The sequence below is a fragment of the Barbus barbus genome, assembly GCF_936440315.1.
Source record: "Barbus barbus genome assembly, chromosome: 38".
NCBI classification, from domain to species: domain Eukaryota; kingdom Metazoa; phylum Chordata; class Actinopteri; order Cypriniformes; family Cyprinidae; genus Barbus; species Barbus barbus.
In genome coordinates, this window is record NC_136716.1 from 26,947,201 (window position 1) to 26,969,224 (window position 22,024).

Here is a 22,024-nt window from a genome sequence, read left to right on the forward strand (position 1 = left end):
TATAACTTTTTATGTAAAAAATACGAATTTTAAAATTTATTAAGTTAACTGTTTATAGACATATAAATGGACATGCATGCAAAATTCGCAGTAGAAACACAATTTTGGCGACTTGGTCTTGAGTTCATTTTATTGGAGTGTTTTTATCCCGTTCTTTCTTGCTAAAAGTTCGTGAAGTATTTACTGTTCACACTAAAAACAAAGATAAACTCATAGAAACCAGCTTCTCTTACCATGAGATTTTGCAGCAAGTCTATAGTCCATAAATAAGAGGTTTATCGTACAGTACATGAATAGATAAATATAATCCATAGCTGTGGCAGTGAGAGCCAATGCAGGAGACTTTTCTTCTGGAAGTACACTGGAAACTTTCCTCCTGGACGCGGTTCATGAGGAACGGTGTGTTGGAGAAAGTTGCGCGGAACTGCAGAGCATTGCGAGGGTCCCTCAAACTCCAGAGTTTCTGCAGAGTCCTGATGGACTGAAGTGGACTGGACTCAGATGGGACAACCCATCACTGAGAGCTCATGACGACAGCTCGAGCAGAGGGGAAAGAGACAAGACCGCCTGAAGCTCCACACGTGGAAAAGTGGGTCATAAATGGTTAAATGTGCTTTTAATCAGAGGGAATGCAATGGTTAAAAGTAGTCTAGTGCATTGGAAAGCCTCTGTGGCGCTTTTGTTGGACACGTTCGCACATTCATACTTTAAAAACACACTGGTGGGAAAAAAAAATAGAAAAAGTCATTTAAAGGGATAGTCACCTAAAACCGAAAATTCTGTCATCATTTATGCACCCTTAGTTTCCATTAAAACAGTCCATCTGACTATCCCAAAAAAAAAAAGATAATTTAAAAAAAAGTTTCTAAAATTTGTTTGCAGTATTACTTTAGCACATTAACTGAATGCATATGTGCGAAAAATAGGTTATCTTACTTTTTTTATGGGGAGAGAAAAACTGGTGCAATTTAATATTTACAGTAAGAATGTGGGACCAGAAATAATTTAAAATCAATTTGAAGTGCAGCTCCCCCTACTGGACGAGGAAGCACGTGCACCATTGCTGCCAATTTGCATGTTTTTGAATTCATTAGCAGAGCTGCAGGACAGACTGGGATTAGTGACAGACCAAAACATCAATATGAATGATAAACTCCTTCCACGAGCTTAAAAGTCACAATCTTCAGTTACCATCAGAAATCAGTCAATTCTCAAGAACGATCCAGCAACACTCTCATCCACTTGTTAAAACGCTTTCTTTCACATACAATCAGCTGTTTTCCACATATTCAAGTTTTTCTGATGACCAGCAGCTCCCCAGAAGATAGAAGACATGAAAAAAATCCCCTGATCTCACACGCTATTGGCTGATAATAGGCAATCATCCCCTATAAGGCCTCGTGAGGCAGATCCTGGAGGTTTGTAGCGTGATGCAGGTGTGACTCAGATGTGAACCGGTCTTGTTAAAGCACTCAAGTACAACAGGGAGGCAGAATCATCTTGTTCCAGCTGTACTGAGTCACATGCAACCTTTTATAATGCTTGTTTAGTCCAGCATAAACGGTCCGGAAAGCTTCATCGCTTGGTTTTATGTTAGTCATTCATTAAAGGAATAGTTCAGCCAAAATGAACATTTTATCATCATTTACTGACCTTCACGTGATTCCCATCTCATGCTATTTTCTTTCTGCTCTTTTGCATGCAAAAATTCATACTGCAAAGCACCAGATCAGTAGCACTACAAGTCTAATGATACTTTATGGTGTTTATAAGGATACTTATGATACTTAATGTGTGCGTACTTAATGTACAAACGTCCAGCTTCAGCTTCACGTGTCTTTTTTGACTGATTTTTGTTATATTTCCTAGATTGAAGCAGCTCGGCTTTACTTGATTCTCCATCAATCAATTCCTCAGCGGAGGAATGATCTTCACAAGCCTCCAAAACATCTCTTCTGAGGAGCGTTTATTTCTTCATCTCTCAATCAGCATTGGATTGCATTGCATTATATGTTTGGAACATTTCAATCATGACATATTATTGGAGATATAGACTGATGACTGATATTTATTTCATTGTATGTCAGTATCTGCCCTACTGTTATAAAGAGCTCAGTGATTTACATCACAAGCATCAGAATTTCATCATATAAATTTCAGCATGTACAGCGAATTGCATATTTTTGCTCAGTTTGAGGCTCTGAATAAAATTGAGCTTCATATTCTCACTATATCAGACTATATAAGCCTAATGGGTCAAATATGATACTCAACAAAAAATAGATATGCAATATTTTTTCTAAAGATTAAATCAACTGTTCAGGCTTTCAGATGAGCTCAGACATGAGCAAATGTCCAGCCTTCGTCTGGTTCAGTGTGTCATCACCAAATAAAATAGCAAAAATTATGACAAACCGATATCCCCAAACACTCCCCCCGTCTGTCATTGGTCGGTTAAACACGTAGTCCCGCCCCAAACTCATGCCATTGGTTGAGCCAGAAGTTGACATGGGACCCGCTCAAACGCCACACACAATTTAAAATCTAAAAACAGACATTTCCACCATTCTTTGTATTAGAAATCTGACAGTCCACTGTCAATAAGCAGCTAAAATAGTTTCCTGCCATCATTCTGAAGTACATTTACAAGATTAGCAACACGTTTGCATTTATTCAAGATTTATTTGTCACGTACACAATTATACAGAGTATAACCAGCAGGGAAATGTATTTATTAGTCACAGTATGAAGACTGAAGCCAATATAAAGAGAAAATGACAGCAGGGAATAACATTTACTGAATAAAAGATCACATATGAACATATGACAGATTTCAGAGCGCTGCATGCTGAGCTTTAATCAATCAGTTATCATAGAAAAATGATAGTTAAAAGCCTTATTTCATACAATTGTCCCATAGTGGGTGATAAAAGCTCTTAATACTGCTGAGCTGAGCTTTATCTAACAATCACTCAGTCCTTAACGCTGTGAAGCATTCAGAGGACAACAGGCCTGAACAACCTTCACATTTCATCGATTTTTAAACTCGCTTCAACGTTCAAACAGAGCTTTGTTAAAGAGATATTTCACCCAAACACAGGTTTCAACTGTGAACATCGGATGCCATTCATTCTCACGGCATGGATACAAAAATACATCATCTTCTTTTGTACTGCAAAGCATATGAGTAAATGATTCTGACTGAACTATCGCTTTGAGACAGCATCATGTCACCTTTATTTATATAGCGCTTTTAACAATGCAAATTGTGTCAAAGCAACTGCACAATATCAAAATAGGAAAATAGTGTGTCAATAATGTAAAATGACAAGATTAAACACTCAGTTTTCAGTTAAAGGCATTTCATTATTGAATTCAGTGATGTCATCGTCCAGCTCAGTTCAGTTTAAATAGTGTCTTTGCAATCAGGTCGACGATATCGCTGGAAATGAAGTGTCCCAACTTGTGATCGATATGATACCTCTTCATTCATTGCTACGAATTGATGGCGGTCAGATAAGTACGATTTGAACCATGCTAATGCATTTCCACTAATGCCAACAAAGTTTTCTAGTCTATTCAAAAGAATGTTGTGGTCGATAGTGAGGACCGCAGCGCTAAGATCCAGTAGCACTAATAAAGAGATACAACCACGATCAGATGATAAAAGCAGGTCATTTGTAACTCTAATGAGAGCAGTCTCAGTACTATGATACGGTCTAAATCAGGGTTCCTCAAATCCTTCCCTGGAGGGCCAATCCGCTGCAGAGTTTAGCTCCAACCCTGATCAAACTCACCTACCTGTGATTTTCTAATGATCTTGAAGACTCTGATTAGCAGCTCAGGTGTGTTTGATTAGGGTTAGAGCTAAACTCTGCAGGACTGGGCCAGATTTGAGGATGCCTGGTCTAAATCCTGACTGGAAATCCTCACAGATGTCATTTTTCTCTAAGAAGGAATATAATTGTGAGAACTTGGCCAATTACTATTCATGCTTTACATGTTACCCTTGGGAGATATCATTAGGAAACCTGGTGTTAGCTTTCACTGTTATGCTGATGATACTCAGCTCTATATTTCTTCGCGACCTGATGAAACTTACCAATTTGCAAAACTAACGGAATGTATAGTTGATATCAAAAACTGGATGACTAGCAATTTCTTACTGCTAAATTCTGAAAAAACAGAGGTGTTAATTATTGGACCAAAAACTTTTGCATGTAATAACCTAGATCACTGTCTGATGGCTGCTCTGTAAATTCTTCGTCATCAGTTAGGAACCTAGACGTACTTTTTGATAGCAATCTTTCCTTCGAAAAACATGTTTCTAGCATTTGTAAAACTGCATTTTTACATCTTAAAAATACATCTAAATTACGACCTATGCTCTCAATGTCAAACGCAGAAACATTAATTCATGCATTCATGACTTCAAGGTTAGATTATTGTAATGCTTTATTGGGTGGTTGCTCTGCGTGTTTAATAAACTGCAGCTGGTTCAAAATATAGCAGCTAGAGTTCTTACTAGAACCAGGAAATATGACCACATTAGCCTGGTTCTGTCAACACTGCACTGGCTCTCTATTAAACATCGGATACATTTTAAGATCTTGCTAACTATCTATAAAGCCCTGAATGGTTTGGCACCTCAGTATTTGAGTGAGCTCTTATCGCATTATAGTCCGATAAGATCTCAAAACTTTGGCCATTTGATAATACCTAGAATATCAAAATCATCTGCGGGCGGGAGATCGTTTTTTAGCGCCCAAACTCTGGAACAATCTACCTAACACTGTTCTGGAAGCAGACACACTCTGTCAGTTTAAATCTAGATTAAAGACCCATCTCTTTAACCTGGTTTACACATAATACACTAACGCATTTCTATAATTCAGATCCGTTAAAGGATTGTTAGGCTGCATTAATCAGGTCAACCGGAACCGGGAACACTTCCCATAACACCTGATGTACTTGTTTCATTGTTAGAAGAATGGCATCTACGCTAATATTAGTGTTTCTTTCTTCTTCCGATGCCACCTTAGCCACCCAGATGTGCTTTTGTAGAAAGGGATCTAATATTCAATAAGCCAAGCTTTATCATTTGTTCATCTGTATTATATCTGTTTTTTATTTGTTGAACATCAAGTAAATTGTTACTCTTTGGTTTGGATGTTTTCTGTATTTTCTAGTTCGGGAACAGACACAGTCTCTATAGTGTGATATCTGGGTGAAGGAGTCTCTGTGCTGAGAATGAACAGACTTCTGTGATGTTTGCTTTGAGAAATGTTTCTTTTCTCTCTCAGTCTCGGTTGATCTTTCAGTGAATGTGTTTTAATTTTGTATTTTTTACACACGGTCCTTCATTAAAGCACCAGGTTTCCCTCAGCTCTCCACCGTCTCTTGTGAGATATTTTACACATGAATGTGCATAAAACAGCGCTTGAGAAGCAGAGAAGTGATGCTGTTTTCTCTCTGTTATTATCATTCATCTCCACATTTGTTGTTCAGGTACGTCTGCAGGTTCTGAACCTCTTGAACTCTGTAATGGTAAAAACACACTTTCAGCAGATACTTAAATTCTATCAATAATAATTTCAATATTACCTCAATAATTTCAATATTACTTGAAGTTTTGTTCAAGTTATTATGAGACTGATTTGTATCATTTGATCAAAGAGGATAGAAAAAGTTCAAACTAACTAAAAAAGTCGATAGTCACCCAATATTCAGATTTGGCATCAACAAACATGAGTTTTCAGAGGCCAATTATTAAATTAGTAATCAGTCACCCCAACAGAAATACTTAAGTCTATAAGTATGTTTTCACTCCCTTAAGTGTGACCTCAGAAAGATTAAATTATTAAAAGTTAGGCAATGTGACAACATAAGAGGGCTGAACAGAAACATATTTACACAATTTTCCATAAAAGCAAGCATTTTAATGTTGGTAATTAGGCACATGCAAACCGGCTGATATTATATTCTTGATATGTGTAAAAAACATAGATAAACTGTTAATGTAGTAAAACCACGGTTAATCTTGTCGTTAATTTTTTTTTTTACAACAGGTACTACAACTTAAAGCTTAATTTAACTGTGGTTTAATTAAAATGGTTACTTTATTATTATTGTTTTTATTATTATTAACAATAATAATAATAAATGAAAGTAACTAAGATTAACACAAACATATTTTTTTAATTAAATATATTAAAAATATTACATTTATTTGTTTGTTTGTTTAAAATGCACATTGCATATCAGTATAAAAATACAAAATTTAAACCAAATTACAGCACCATCAGTAAAAGACATACAATACATGATGATCAAATATTATTTATTAATTCTGATTTTAGTTTTAATGTGTGTAAACTATAAACATGGAGCTCAATAGCTTTATGCTTATTTTTTATGAAATTATTAATAAATGTATTTTTTATTTTAATTACATTAAAAATAATTTATTATACATTCTATTTTTAAGCTATGTGCAGTTAAATCTATCAAATAATGTAAGTTCAAGTTAATTATAAAGAGCTCCTGAAAATGACAGCGTGACATAACTATGTAAATTCATTATGCTAATGAAGCTTAAGTGACACTGACCTTTTAAGTTAGTTATTTTAAGTTTCACTAATAAGTGTCAGATCACCGGTGCTGTAAGTGAGCCGCTGTGTTTCTACATAACCTATAAAGTATTTTAGAGTGTGATAAATTAAAGCCAGAGATGATCAGTGTTGGTCCTGGATGAATATGGTTCTCTAATGGCAAAGATGTCAAAGAGTGACAGCTGAAGCTTTAATTAGCAGCGCAGGAGGTTTAGCCATCGTCGTCTGCAAGGGGAAGCTCGCCTCTCAATGCAGCTCTTTGTTTGGCCTCTTCTTCACGTCTCTCTGAAGCTCCGGCTCCGGTTTCAGCTCCGAGAGGATCTCAGAGGATCTGGAAGGCATTTCAAAGCGCCGCATCAGAAGAGCTTGTCTGCAGATGCAGTCAGATACAGTAGGCCACACTCTCCACGGAGACACTACTGCACAGTTACTCCATCCTGGAACATAATCGAGGAACACATTAGTTATTAGAAGGATAAAAGACTGGAGATCAGCCTCTCAGCAAGACATATTGATATGTATATAGGATAACAACAAAATGACCGTGATAAAAGGAACACTGATGTTTCATTGAATCCTTACTTTCAGGAAGAGTTCACCCAAAAAACAATGACATGAAGGTGATTAAATTTACATTTTAGCTGAACTATTCAATAGCAAAACATTGGTCTAACAGCCTGTTTACACCAACGACGATAACTACACATTTTTAATTAAACTGTTCTAATTCTATGAGAATATAGCAGTTTATTAATGATTACATTAATAAACATTACAACAATAACGATAAAGTTGAATGATATCGTTGGAATTGCTTTTCCAGAGCAATTTTTTGTCTTCGACAGCCAATCAGAATCCACCCAACTTAAAAGAGCGTGAGAATTTGTTCTTGGTGTGAACGTGACATTTGCCGTCCCAGTTCTAGTGGAAGAGAGACAGGTTGCTGCTTCTGCTGAACTTCAGCCAGACTCTCCTCTGGCACCGAAACTCTTTAATCTGCTGCTCTCTGGTTTCATTTTCATTCATCTAAGAGGCTCACGATGTGATAAAACCCTGAACAACTTCCGTACCTGCGGATAAGCCCGAGAGCGAGCAGAGATCTGGAGTATCTGTGTTTCAAAGCGTGTGGAGGTGAAGGACGGATGTGTTTTCCTCCCGAGCTCCTCAGATGAAGTTCATCCACGTGCAGGATGGGAAACTTACTGAGGAATCAGCACTAATACACATGAATTGAGTTTATATATATATATATATATATATATATATGTATATGTGCACACATATGAAGAGTTCAGATGCAAAAGCCTCTAAGTGCCACCTGAAATTTTCTTCTGAAATTAGAACATATGTTTATGTTCAGTTATTACACTTTAAACAACCTATTCATGGCCATTAAAGTGAAATGACTAAACCTGCACACATAAGCCTGATAAAATGCTCATTTTAAAAGAAAATTTCAAATGGCACTTTTGCATCTGAACTCTTCATATATACTCTAAAAATACTGGGTTAAAACAACCCAGCGCTGGGTGAAATATGGACTGACCCCGGTCTTGGGTTAAATGTTTAAACCCAGCCTTCTGGGTAGTTTTATGTTTTATTCAACCCAACTATTGCTTAGAAATTACTATATTTCTAGTTTAAAATGAACCCAAAATAGGATAGAAATGAACATTTATTAGTATGTTCAATAAATTAACATTTAATAATTTTTTTTTTTACTTAAATTGCTTTTTAATAAATGTTTTTATAAACTTTTTGATCGTTGCTGATGCCTCTAGGAATTATGTGTCTGATTTTTAATTTACAACCTATTTTGGGTTCATTTTATGCCAGCCATATAGCATTTTTAAACATTAGTTGAGTTAAATAAAACTACAGAGGTTGAGATAATCAATTAACCCAACCGCTGGGTCAAAACAACCCAGTCGCTGAGTTTGTCCATATTTCACCCAGTGCTGGGTTGTATTTATCCCAGAAGATTTTAGAGGACAGACGGACGGACAGATGAATATGATTTTATAAAGCAGTTCTCATCTGGCTTCAGGACTTAAAGCAATTCCAAAATGATTCTGCAAAACAAAACTATAGAGTTTGATGCATAACCTTTGACACCAGCAACAACAAAAAAAGTTTTTTCTCCCTTTTTAAAAGTGTTAAAGTTTTAGCTGTTCTAACTACACAATTACATGGTTTGTTGGACTGAATCATTTGCATTGTTCTCCTGCTCTTCACCAGTTGAGAAGCACTGATCTAGAACACCACGATCGCTGAGGTGGTGTTTTGTCATTGGCTGAATCAGCACATCCTCATCTAAACCGCTCTGAACATGTTTACATGACTTTATGTGTATCAGCAAATATTTACAAACCCCAAAGCTGCAACAGAACCCGCCGGCACGTCTCACAGACATTAGTCTCATGTTTGCATGGCAGCAGGACTTCCTCTGAAACCACAGGACAAAAAAATCACATCCTTTATGTCAGCGAGTTGCCGTAAGCAATACTTTTAATAGCATGCAAGAAATGTTGCTACCAGGAGAAATCACATTTGTCTCTGAGACAGCAGAAGCATGCACAAAATAAATGACAATTGAGTGGCAATGTTTTATCAAAGATTGCAAGATTGAACTTGAGAAGTTTCTGAAGAAAGTGGTGCTTACCTGCCATGATGTTGTGTGGTTGCCAGGTTGTTTCTTGTATTATCTTAAGTGAGGAGATTCTCTGTGATCTTCTGCCATCTTTTGATGCATATGTGGGATTTTTCACCTGTTCTATGATCCAGCAGGTGAAAACTACATTTGATTATCTTTTATTAAAGGAATAGTTTACTCAAAACTGAATATTTTCTGAAAATGCTCACCCTCAGGCCATCCAAGATTTGGATGAGTTTGTTTCTTCATCAGATTTGGAGGAATGTCTCAGCAACGTCTGAATGCTAGATTAGTTTCAGCTTTAGTCTTCTCCAGATGTTAAGTGATGGACTGGAGTGGTGTGGATTATTGTGATGTTTTTATCAGACTCTCATTCTGACGGCACCCATTCACTGCAGAGCATCCATTGCTGAGCAAGTGATGGAATCACTCATTGCTTTATTATTTATCACTAGTACTGGGTGAGGATTGACTTTGGAAATTCACCAGTGCATTGATACAGTCATTTATATTCAGCATGTTATCTTTGTGTTTTGCTGAAGTGTATTTCGCTTCGAGCCGCAAGTGTTTTGTCTCTGCACAGAATCCAAGCTCAACCACACGATGACATCACAGAAAATACCCCCCTTTCAGGCCATGAGTACTCGGCTCGGCTCTTCTCTTCCACTTTTCCACAGACAATTAAAAACCACAAGCCTCTGAAGCCCCTCTAATGAGAGTCTAATCCTACCCATGATGCAAAGCATGTCCTCCTCCGTACCTCCCAGAATACAGCAGGACAACTCCAGATGCCAAATGCTTCAAGGACTAAGTTATAGCTGTTTATGTGCAAAGACCCAGATTGATGCATGTGCATACTAGTATAGATGCTTCCTGCTGCCAACTACAATTCTTTACTCAAGTTACATGAATAAACTTAATGTTTCCTTTTTTCTCTAAAAATAGAGCAGAAATGAACAGAAAGCATGCAGAATGATCGAAGATAATTCTTTTTTTTTATTTTTTATTATTGCTATACTATTATATCTTCTTATAGCTTTAAAAATAAACTAAAAATATAAATCAAGAGTACTGCTGATTCCACCGGCGTTGTTCAGATTAATTCTCCTATGAAAGGAAGCCCATGGCTGTTCTGCTGTTGCCAGCGGTGACGGAGACTACAGAGGGTTGAGTCTCTCAGGTCCTCAATTATGCGTGTACACATACTTTTTTATTATTTTTAAAATTTTAGTTTTATTTTTAGTTTATTTTTTTAAATCGTCTTGGTCTAGCTGAATAAAATAAGCTATATTGTATTTCAGTTCATGCTTATTTCAGTAATACAATTTTTTCCTTCAAGCTTCTTTTAAAAAAAAAAATTAGTCAGATTCAGCAGTCAATAAATGAACACATTCCTGTTACAAAATATTTTTAATGGAGACTGTCATTATGAAAGTCTTTGTGAAAAACGCTCATTTATAAACAAACATCACAGTTCCTGCAGCCTTCAAATGTTAAAAAAGAACAGAGTGAATAAACTATACAAGCAAGAGCACGTCAAATAATCACCTAAGCTAAAAGTGACATAAAAAGTGTCCTGTTAAATTAAAAATAGGTTAAATGTAGATGTAAGAAAGGTTTCGGAAAGAGAAATGGCATTAACAAACGAGCATCCACAGGTGAGAGCTCATGAATATTCATGCAACATCGTCATCATCTCGTCTTCTCATTAAAGTTCCTCACAGTGGGTTTAAGATCTAGTCTTTTACTCTTCAAATACTGGTCAAAAACAGGTGGACATCCTGCAAATAACCAAGAGTACTGCTGATTCCACCGGCGTTTCTCAGATGAATTCTCCTCTGAACGGAAGCCCGTGGCGGTTCTGCTGTTGCCAGCGGTGACGGAGTCGACAGAGGGTTGAGTCTCTCAGGTCCTCAAACTCAGAGAAGCCCAACTGATTCAACAGCTCATAAACTCCAGCCTGAGCTGCCACCTGAACACAAAACACACACAAAGAAACAAATGAGAGAAAGTTCATCAAAGATCAGGATTGTGCTTCATTCAGACTTCGGTCGTTCTGTGTGACGTGGCCAGTTCAGTCTGTATTCTGACTCAGGAATCTGTAGCGGTGCCCGACCGGCTCTTGGCTCCTGAGAGGCCGCTAGGCATGGTTTGAGCCGGTGAACTGGTGACATCTGGTCATGACGGGGTGAACAAGCGGTGACACAAGAACACACAATAAAAAGCAGCACAGCCGGCCGGGTTTACTTGGGCTCTGTTGACACAAGCAGCCCAAACCGAGCAGTAAAACCAGCTGAAACCAGCCAAGACCACAGAATGAGATGAGCACAAAAACCAGCACTACAAGATCACAACCCACACAGAATCTATCTATCCATCCCTCCGTCTGTCTATTGATCTGTCACACTATATATCCGTCTGTGAATATAACTATATAACAATATATCCACCTATCCATCTATCCATCCATCTATCTATCCATCTATCTGTATGTCAGTCTATCTATCGGTCTGTCTGATTATATATCTGTCTATCCAACTATGCATCCATCTATCTGCAGTATCTATACATCCAAATATACTGTATATCTATCTGTTTATCTAACCGTGTAACTGTATATCTAACTATGTGTACACAGGTATACACACACACACCTGTCTGTCTATCCGTCTAACTATATATCCATCTGTCTGATTATACATCTATACATCTAACTACACATTCATCTGTCCGTCTGTCAGTCAATCTATCTGTCTGAATATATATGCCTATCCGTCCAACTAAATATCTATCCATCAATCTATATGTCCATCTGCCCGTCTATCTATCTGTCTGATTATATATCTATCCATTGAACTACATATCCTTCTGTCTGCAGAATCTACCCATCCAACTGTATATATTTATCTAGCTGTCTAACTATATATCTGTCTATGTCTCCATTTAAGTATATATCTGTGTCTATCTATATTAATGTTTTTCTATCCATATGTCTTTAACCATCTGTCTGTCTATCAGTCAGTTTTCCCATTTATTGACTGACAGCTCTCCTGTCCCTGTGTTGGGAGAAACTGGGAGTAAGTGCAGAGGCACTTCCTTCAGCCGGAGGCATATTAACTTTACTTTTGGTGTGAAAGGGCCTTTAGTCTTGCCAAAAATATAACTTTTGGGTTTTTTGTTATTAAAAACAAATAAGCAAGCCCAGTCTAGCTGACAAAAAGTACCGCAACGCATTACTTTACATAAAAAATAACTAACGCAATTAGTTACTTTTTATTTTATGGAGTAACTTTCCTCAACACTGGCGATAGCTTAGTAATGCGATATACACAGACATATAAACGCTTCTGACAAGCTTCCCTCTTCTAGCTGCATATCTTGTGTTGTCTTGAGGAGCATCTGGCTTGATTTGAGGGAAACAATCATCAATGAGAGTTTATGCAGTGAAGCACAGCAGGATTCAGGTATTAAACACTCGAGGTACCCATGATTCCCTGCGCCAGGTGCGAACGGGATCTGGATCGACTCCCAGCGGCAGCTATAAAAATAACAAACACTGGACACAATGAGGATCGAGTGCAGACAAACACAGAGCCGCAGTTAAAGCAGAGACATCGCAGATGTTATGAGAGCAGAACGCCATCAGTCACCCTCTGCTGCTCTTTAACCAGAGAAATCCCGACAAACACACGATATTAGCGGCTGTAAATCTCCTGCCAAACACACAATATCACCTCAAACGCTGATCACATGACCTTAAAGGAATGGTTCACCCAAAAAAAAGAAAAGAAAAGAAAAGCGTGTCATACAGGTTTGAAATAAATGAGTTTTAATTTTGGGGTGAACTAATAGCCCATCCTGACTGCCGTTTCCTTTTCATAACAGAGAAAGCATCATTTGTCGCCAATGGGTAAATCAAAGCACACATACAGTATAAACAGAGATCTGTACTATGGTATATCGACCTCTGAGACCTCAAACACCCTTCGAATGTTCTGGCTTGTGTGGCATAACAGAGAGAGAGGTCAGAGCACTGACCCTTGACCCCGGCTGACTGATGACCCGGTCACCTGGACACTCACAGCAGAGTGATGAAAGTGACACACATTTACAGAACTAACACATCTGGATTATCAATGCATTTCACAAAGGAACTGACTGAACTTGTGTTACAGAGTGAACTAGATGTGCAAAGTTTGTAAACAAACTTTAATGTTGGCTTGACAAAGCCTTGTTTGAAAATATGCATAATAAAAGGTACATTGCAATGCATTATATCTTTTCATAAATAATTGTCACCAAAATTAAAATGCATTATAATATTTGTTGTGTTTCAATGGATTTTACTTTCTAAAAGTATAACAGTGAATAGATACTGTGTTTAAAATTATTCATGAGATCACACAATGCATTACAGGGCATAATTAATGCATTAATACTTTTATAATTCATTATATATACAGTAACGGTGAAGTGAAGTGAAGTGTTACCCCTATTTTAAGCTAGATGCCAAGATAACACTTTTTAGTTTTATTCAGTTTAAATTGATGCTCAACATAACTAAAACTGAAATAAAATGTAGTAAAAATGGCAAAAACACAAAATTATTTAAATAAAAACCAATCCAAATATAGATAAAAGCTATTTTTTAGTTTTTTTTTACATTTACTATAAATCACATCCATGAAGTAATCTGATCCTATTTCTAGTCAGTGCCAATGATTTTACCGGGGATTTTGTATATAGCCAGAGAGACTGTAAACACCCATGGCGTTCAATGAGTAAGTGTGGAGTGGATCTTCTCAGACTATTTGCTTCCTTCAGTTCCCTATCTGTCGGTCACTACGAGTTATGTCGTGACGACATTAGGGGATTTACTTGGAAGCCCCGACTGCCTCTGATAAGAGAAAACGCCAATGAAATTTGGCTAGTGGATTTTGCATACCTGAGCCACTCCCCGTGCATACGGGTATAAAAGGGCGACAGGTGCATCCACTCATCAGATTTTTGCTTCGGAGCCGAGTGGATGAGAAGTTTGCGATCTCCACAAAGCCTTCTGCCTCAAAAAAAAAGAGTTTGTTCCTGGGTGGCGTCACGGTGCAGACAGCGGTGTCCCTGCAGCAGCGATTCCCCTGGGCACTTCACCTGAAAGAGCAAATTTCTAAAACACTGGGCGGTTCGCGTCTTTTTAAAGATGCCGTTCCGTCCGTGTTCTCTTGGTTGCGGTCGCTTCCTGTCCTCGGATGACGGTCACGAGCGTTGTCTTCAGTGTCTGGTCATCCAGCACGCTGAAGATGCGTTTGTGGATGAGTCATGCGCCTGTTGTGGGCGTATGAACATGGCAACGCTGCGTTCTCGCCTTTCCTTTCTGAAAGGATTGGCACCCTCTGCCGCCACCCGTCCCGGTCTCTCTGGCTCGAGCAGAGGACCGCCGGCTGGCGCTCTGGGAGATCTGAGGGTGACGGTAAGAGCTTCTCCGCCGGGCACGTCCCCACGGACCTCTTACTCCTCCCGCAGCGCTTGTTCCGTCCGGTTCCCGAGTGATTTCGCTGGTTCGCCTCACGGGGCCGCCAGCATTTCATTCGGTGCGCCGCCCGAGGATCAGATGTCGATCGCGGCATCGGGGGATGGGCTTTCGTCCTCTGAGGATGAACGATCGGCGGGGCTGCCCCCCTCGGGTGTTGTCGCCACTGCCGATCCGGACCCAGAGCTGACGGCCATGCTTGCCCGGGCAGCCGTGAGTATCGGGCTGGAGGTCAACAGACCGCCCAGTCCCGAGCCCTCGCGGCTGGATGATTGGTTCATCGGCGCAAAACGCGACCAGCGGCCGCACTTTGCCCCGGTGCCTTTCTTCCCGGAGGTGCATGAGGAGCTGACGAAGTCGTGGACGGCCCCTTTCACGGCCAGAAGCCGCTCGTCTCCCTCCTCCGTCCTCACTACCCTCGATGGCGGGGCGGCCAGGGGGTACGTGGATATTCCCCAGGTGGAGAGAGCGGTTGCGGTGCACCTGTGCCCGCAAAACGCCGCCACCTGGAGGAATCGTCCGCGTCTCCCGTCCAAAGCCTGTAAGCTGACGGCCGCACTCGCCGCCAAGGCTTACAGCGCTGCGGGCCAGGCCGCCTCTGCCCTGCATGCCATGGCCATCCTGCAAGTTCACCAGGCCAAGGCACTAAAACAAATGCACGAGGGTAGTCCCGACCCGGGGTTGATGCAGGAGCTGCGCACGGCGACTGACTTCGCTCTCCGGGCGACGAAAGTCCCAGGTCTGCGGGCTGACAGTGTGCGACGCACTGCCTCCTCACTCTCACCCGAGACCCATATTGCCAGTGGCCAAGAGAGTGCGGTCTGGGGACGCGATGCCTCCCCGCGCACCTCTAGCCAGTCCCCCCGGGGACTCAGGGAGTTTTGTGGGGATGAGTCAGAACGCACCGCCTTCTGTTCCATCCAACCTTACTCCCCCTCGCTGCACCACTGCGGGCACGTCGATTGTGCCTTTGGTGCCACTTGCACGGTATCTGGGGGCGTGGCTTGCGCTACCCAGCCCGTCTCGCTGGCTCATTCGCACAGTTCGACTCGGCTATGCGATTCAGTTCGCCAGGCGGCCTCCCAGGTTCAGTGGCATCCTCGAGACTTCGGTGGCAGTCCGAGATGCACCTGTCCTGCGCGAGGAGATTGCTGTCCTTCTGGCAAAGGGTGCAATCGAGCCGGTCCCTCCAGCCGAGATGAGGCAGGGGTTTTACAGCCCCTACTTCATCGTGCCCAAGAAAGGCGGTGGCCTCCGGCCAATCCTGGACCTGCGAGTCTTGAATCGGGCCCTACACAAGCTCCCGTTCAAGATGTTGACACAGAAGCGCATCGTCAAATGCGTGCAGTCCGCGGATTGGTTTGCAGCGATCGACCTGAAGGACGCTTACTTTCATGTCTCGATTCTCCCTCGACACAGGCCGTTCCTACGGTTTGCGTTCGAGGGGCGGGCATGGCAGTACAGGGTCCTCCCCTTCGGGCTCTCCCTGTCTCCCCGTGCCTTCACGAAGGTGGCGGAGGGCGCCCTTGCCCCGTTACGGGAAGTGGGCGTCAGGATCCTCAACTATCTCGACGATTGGCTCATTCTGGCCCGGTCGCGAGAACAGTTGTGTGGTCACAGGGACCTGGTGCTCCGGCACCTCAGCCAGTTGGGGCTTCGGGTCAACTGGGAAAAGAGCAAGCTCTCCCCTGTGCAGAGAATCTCTTTTCTCGGTGTGGAGTTAGACTCCGTGAGTATGACGGCACGTCTCACGGACGAGCGTGCCCAATCAGTGCTGAACTGCCTGAGTTCCTTCAGAGGCAGGACAGTGGTTCCGCTGAAACAGTTTCAGCAGCTCCTGGGGCATATGGCATCCGTAGCCGCAGTCACGCCGCTCGGGTTGCTTCATATGAGACCACTTCAGCACTGGTTACACTCACGGGTCCCGAGATGGGCATGGCGCCGCGGGACACGTCGTGTGACCATCACACAGTCGTGTCGCCGCTCTTTCAGCCCCTGGTCAGACCTTGCTTCCTACGGGCCGGGGTGCCCTTAGGACAAGTGTCCCGGCATGTTGTTGTCACAACAGATGCCTCCAGCAGGGGCTGGGGCGCTACATGCAACGGGCAGGCAGCCTCGGGGCTCTGGACGGGGCCTCGACTGCTTTGGCACATCAACTGCCTAGAGCTGTTGGCAGTGCATCTGGCCTTAAAGCAGTTCCGGCCACTGCTTCTAGGCCAGCACGTGTTGGTCCGCACGGACAACACTGCGGCTGTTTCGTACATCAACCGGCAGGGGGGTCTACGATCACGCCGCATGTCACAGCTCGCCCGCCATCTCCTCCTCTGGAGTCAGTCACAGCTCAAATCGCTGCGCGCCGTCCACATCCCGGGGGAGCTCAATCGTGCAGCCGACGCGCTCTCACGACAGCTCACGTTCCCCGGAGAATGGCGACTCCATCCCGAGACGATCCGGCTGATTTGGAGTCGATTCGGGGAAGCTCAGGTAGACCTGTTTGCTTCCCGCGAGTCCTCCCACTGCCAGCTGTATTTCTCCCTGACCGAGGCCCCCCTCGGCACGGACGCACTGGCACACAGCTGGCCTCGGGCTCTGCGCAAGTATGCGTTTCCCCCAGTGAGCCTGATCGCACAGACGCTGTGCAAGGTCAGGGAGGACGAGGAGCAGGTCTTGTTGGTTGCGCCATATTGGCCCACCCGGACCTGGTTTCCGGAACTCACCCTCCTCGCGACAGCCCCTCCCTGGCGCATCCCTCTGAGGAAGGACCTTCTTTCTCAGGGGCTCGGCACCATATGGCACCCGCGTCCAGATCTGTGGAACCTCCATGTGTGGCTCCTGGATGGGACGCGGCAGACTTGAGTGGCCTGCCACAGGCTGTGGTGGACACCATCACTCAGGCTAGGGCCCCTTCAACTAGGCAAGCCTATGCACTGAAGTGGAGTCTGTTCGCGGACTGGTGTTCTTCTCGTCGAGAGGACCCCCGAAGATGCACGATTGGAGTGGTGCTTTCTTTCCTGCAAGAGAGGTTGGAGCGCAGGCTGTCGCCCTCCACCTTGAAAGTGTACGTGGCTGCTATTGCGGCCCATCACGATGCAGTGGACGGCCGGTCCCTGGGGAAGCACGATCTCATCGTGAGGTTCCTGAGGGGTGCCAGAAGGTTAAATCCTCCTAGGCCACCCCTGATGCCCTCCTGGGATCTCTCTATTGTCCTGGCTGGACTTCAGAGGGGTCCCTTTGAGCCGCTGGACTCAGTCGAGCTGAAATTCCTGTCGGCCAAGACAGCGCTCCTGACCGCGCTCACTTCCATCAAGAGGGTCGGGGACCTCCAAGCATTTTCGGTAAGCGAAGAGTGCCTTGTGTTTGGGCCGGCCTACTCTCACGTTGTCCTGAGACCCCGGCCTGGATACGTGCCCAAGGTTCCCACCACGCCCTTCCGCGATCAGGTGGTGAACCTGCAAGCACTGCCCTCGGAGGAGGCAGACCCAGCCTTGGCGTTGCTGTGTCCCGTAAGAGCGCTGCGCATATACGTGGACCGCACCCGGAGCTTCAGAAGCTCCGAGCAGCTCTTTGTCTGCCACGGAGGTCAGCAGAAAGGGAAGGCTGTCTCCAAGCAGAGGTTGGCCCACTGGATAGTGGATGCCATCGCCTTGGCGTACCAATCCCAAGGCGAGCCGTGCCCCCTCGGGGTGAGGGCTCACTCCACACGGAGTGTTGCCTCCTCCTATGCGCTGGCGCACGGCGCCTCTTTGGCAGACATCTGTAGAGCTGCGGGCTGGGCGACACCGAACACCTTCGCGAGATTTTACAGTCTCCGCGTTGAGCCAGTCTCTTCCCGTGTGTTGGGTAACAGGTAAGTGGCGGGAAGAGTTGGCCGGTGTCACGCTTGCTGCGCCATTCCCCCTTACCCGGGGATACGAGCGCCTATTCTCTCCTCCAGTTAGTTCCCCGAACGGCGAACCCTGGCGGAGTTCCTCCAGCACCCCCGGCAGTCAGGCTGGGCGGAGCAGTCTGACGCCAGGCCCAGTACCGGTGTTAGCTTGCCCGGGTCTCCGGTCAGCCCCTGTACTCGGCTAGGTGCCCGTGCGGCCTGATTCCCTTCGGGTGATCCCACACGTGTATTCATCCACGGTACGGTTTCCCTCATGGTAAACCCGTGTCTTCCCTTTGACAGAGCTCTGTCAGGCCCTGCTGGCAGCCTTCCTCCCTTCTCCTAGGTAGGATCTGCCCCAGGGTCCAGGCGTATGTAGCACTGCCCCAGGCTTGGGCCAGTCCATACCAGTGTCTCCACACGTTACCTCCCTTCGGGCAGGGTGTGGCCTCCGTAGCGCCCTTCTCCGGAAGGCTCGCTTCCCCGTCGTTACTGCCGGGCTGTAACAACAAACAGGAAAGACTTGAAGCAATCTTTCATAGAAGGTCGAAATCCCTTCCGATTTCTGGGGAAAGGAACAGCGGCTTGGCTATCTCCAGCAGCAATGTACTCAGTGGTCCCTGCGGGCACCAAGGTTAGCGAATTTGCGCTGGGGCGACGGGAAGGTTGCGACCTTCGCATCGCATTTGTCTGTCACGCGCTAGCTTGTCAACATCTGCATGCCACAAGGTCGTGACGGGGTTCAGGTTGTGGCGCTTTCCATAGACCCCTAATGTCGTCACGACATAACTCGTAGTGACCGACAGATAGGGAACGTCTCGGTTACGTACGTAACCCTCGTTCCCTGATGGAGGGAACGGAGACGTTATGTCCCCATGCCACAATCTCGAACCATCGCTGGTTGCCAGGGACACGTTCTCGGCTCCTCAGCGGAAAACCTGATGAGTGGATGCACCTGTCGCCCTTTTATACCCGTATGCACGGGGAGTGGCTCAGGTATGCAAAATCCACTAGCCAAATTTCATTGGCGTTTTCTCTTATCAGAGGCAGTCGGGGCTTCCAAGTAAATCCCCTAATGTCGTCACGACATAACGTCTCCGTTCCCTCCATCAGGGAACGAGGGTTACGTACGTAACCGAGACGTTCTTCAGATAAGACCCAATGTGCAGCGCAGCGATAAGACCTAATGAAGTCTCCTTCCAGCGCTGACGGCTCTCGACTCCTGAGCTCTGACCGATAACAAGAGCTTTTCATGTGGACTCGAGAGGCTCTCAGTGGGTTCCTCAGATGCGTTACTTCAGCTCCTCTAATGCCATTTTCCTTCAGATTAGTAACTCGTATTGAGATATTGACCATTTATAAATCACTTTGGACAGGAGCTGAATGGATAATTCAGTGTTTTTAAAAAAAATTAAGTTTCAATCCCTCCACAACCAACCTGGAAGAGACCACCTTAGAAGATCAGTTAAAATTAAATTAAATTCTAGGGCTGCACTCGACTAATGATTTTTCTGGTCAACTAGTAGTCATTCATTTGAAGCATTAGCCGACTAATCGCACGTTTATTAATAAAGCATTTAAATCATTATTATGAGCCTTTAAATGCCTACATTGCCTAATAAACACTCAAGCACATGCATAACGCTTGCCAGAGCACACCGGCAGAAGTAATGATTATGAATGTGTCAGGGAAAAACAGTAAGAAGGCTGCATTAACATTTGAATAATTTGCTAAACTAGTGCTTTCTTTGTTCTCGGTTTAAGAGATGAAGTCGGCGACACGGACTCATCATCTCCACAGCAGTGATGCACCTGTGTGCATAATCAAACCATATTTGTTTTCCATTTTAATTGGTTCATTTGAAAGTAGACATTTCACTCTCTATAGATATATATTTTAATGTCTGTAAGGTTTTGTGCTCAAGTTCACAGACAGAGACGGCAGAACGCGCATCCTGTTCCTGTTTCATAATTTTACAAAAGCACGATTTGGTTTCATTGTGAGTGCACACAAATAAACGTAGAGTCTTTACAGGTTCAAAAGGTGTATTAGGCTACTCTTATCTAAACCGCACCGGCACCTCCATCTGTCCTGCAGTGAGCGCTGTTCAGCTTCCACACTCCGCACAAACACTTCAATAGCGCACATTTCTCTAGGTTAACATTAGATTGAGCGGACATGTAAAGATGCTAATGCTGACATATTTCAGATGATAAGCCATATTTGAGGTCGATGAATGATAGGTGAGTGTATTACCACATAGTCCAGCGGTTAACGTTCTGTCCGCATCACGATCTGCGTGACTTCACCAATGTGGATTTAGTTTTTTCTGCGACTAATACAATTTTGGTCGACCAAGCCTCTTCTGGTCAACTAACGATTAGTTGACTATTAGGGGGGCACCCTATTAAATTCAATTATAAATTGAATTCAATTAAAAATACATAAATTAAATTAAATATATACTGTAAATAAAAAAATTTATTAAAAACAAATTTAAATCATATTTTTTATATTTGAGTTATTCAGTTTAGTACAGAAACCTTAACCTTCTGTACTTTTCAAGAACATACAAATGTGACTTAAAGCAGTCATGGATTTTACTATCATCATAAAAACACATGATTCTGTTATGAAAGTTGAAAGTTATGAATCAGTTCACAAATCGCAGTGATCATTGGTGGATTGGACTAATACACGAGTGAACAACTCACTGATTCGATGAGTTTTACCATCAAAACAAGTAATGTATAAGTACAAGAATGTGAACAACTTATTTGGATGAAAACGTGAAGATATTACATATTACAGAAAACCATAAAATGGTGTTTAAAGCCCTTGTGTCGGTCCGGTTTGAAACGAAGCGCCGTGGGTTCGTTCGGCTCTGGATCTTTGAAGTGGAATGAGCCGCATTGAAGACATTCCTGCATTATAAAAACACAAACGCATTAGAGCGATCCCTGTGAAAACACACCGCAGAAGAATGCCTTCGTGATTCTAGCACGACTCTTTCTGGATGGAGAAATCTGGAAGTCATCCAGACTTTTGATAACAAATGCATTGAAGAGATGAACACAACTCTTCTAAAACGCACCTGCTAGAAACATGCAATGTGTTCAATCATGTTATTCTATTCTTTCAGATGGACACTTTAAGTGATATTTATTAAAATAATTGTTTCCTGAGGGACGAGTCGAATGATTTCCTGTGCTAATCTACAGCTTGTCGATGGAATTAAGCTGTATTTAACCCAGAATATTCCTTTCATACGTGCTGGGTTATACATCACATCAGTGATGGGGCCAACGCTTGGAGCCAGAATCCAATAACAGACTGTGATTATTGATTAGACACTGAGTCAGGAGAGAAA

General features: G+C 43.2%; 2 protein-coding genes across 3 annotated transcripts in view; both read right to left on the reverse strand.

Annotated features, from left to right (window-relative positions):
• LOC306857495 (A disintegrin and metalloproteinase with thrombospondin motifs 14-like) overlaps window positions 1–312 on the reverse strand; it is a gene marked incomplete at both ends in the record, with an annotated part of 61,917 nt that extends 61,605 nt beyond the window's left edge. The window contains one exon of the mRNA XM_079397473.1: window positions 234–312. Coding sequence (XP_079253599.1) covers window positions 234–312 — 79 coding nt within the window. The remainder of the gene's footprint in view (window positions 1–233) is intronic.
• A 10,330-nt stretch (window positions 313–10,642) lies between these two features.
• Window positions 10,643–22,024, reverse strand: part of LOC306857603 (paladin-like) — a 69,825-nt gene continuing 58,443 nt past the window's right edge. The window contains exon 20 of one of the 2 annotated variants that reach the window (XM_079397622.1): window positions 10,643–11,236. In XM_079397622.1, the coding sequence (XP_079253748.1) occupies window positions 11,087–11,236 (150 nt within the window). In that variant the 3' untranslated portion in view covers window positions 10,643–11,086. The remainder of the gene's footprint in view (window positions 11,237–22,024) is intronic. The other variant, XM_079397623.1, reaches the window with a different exon arrangement.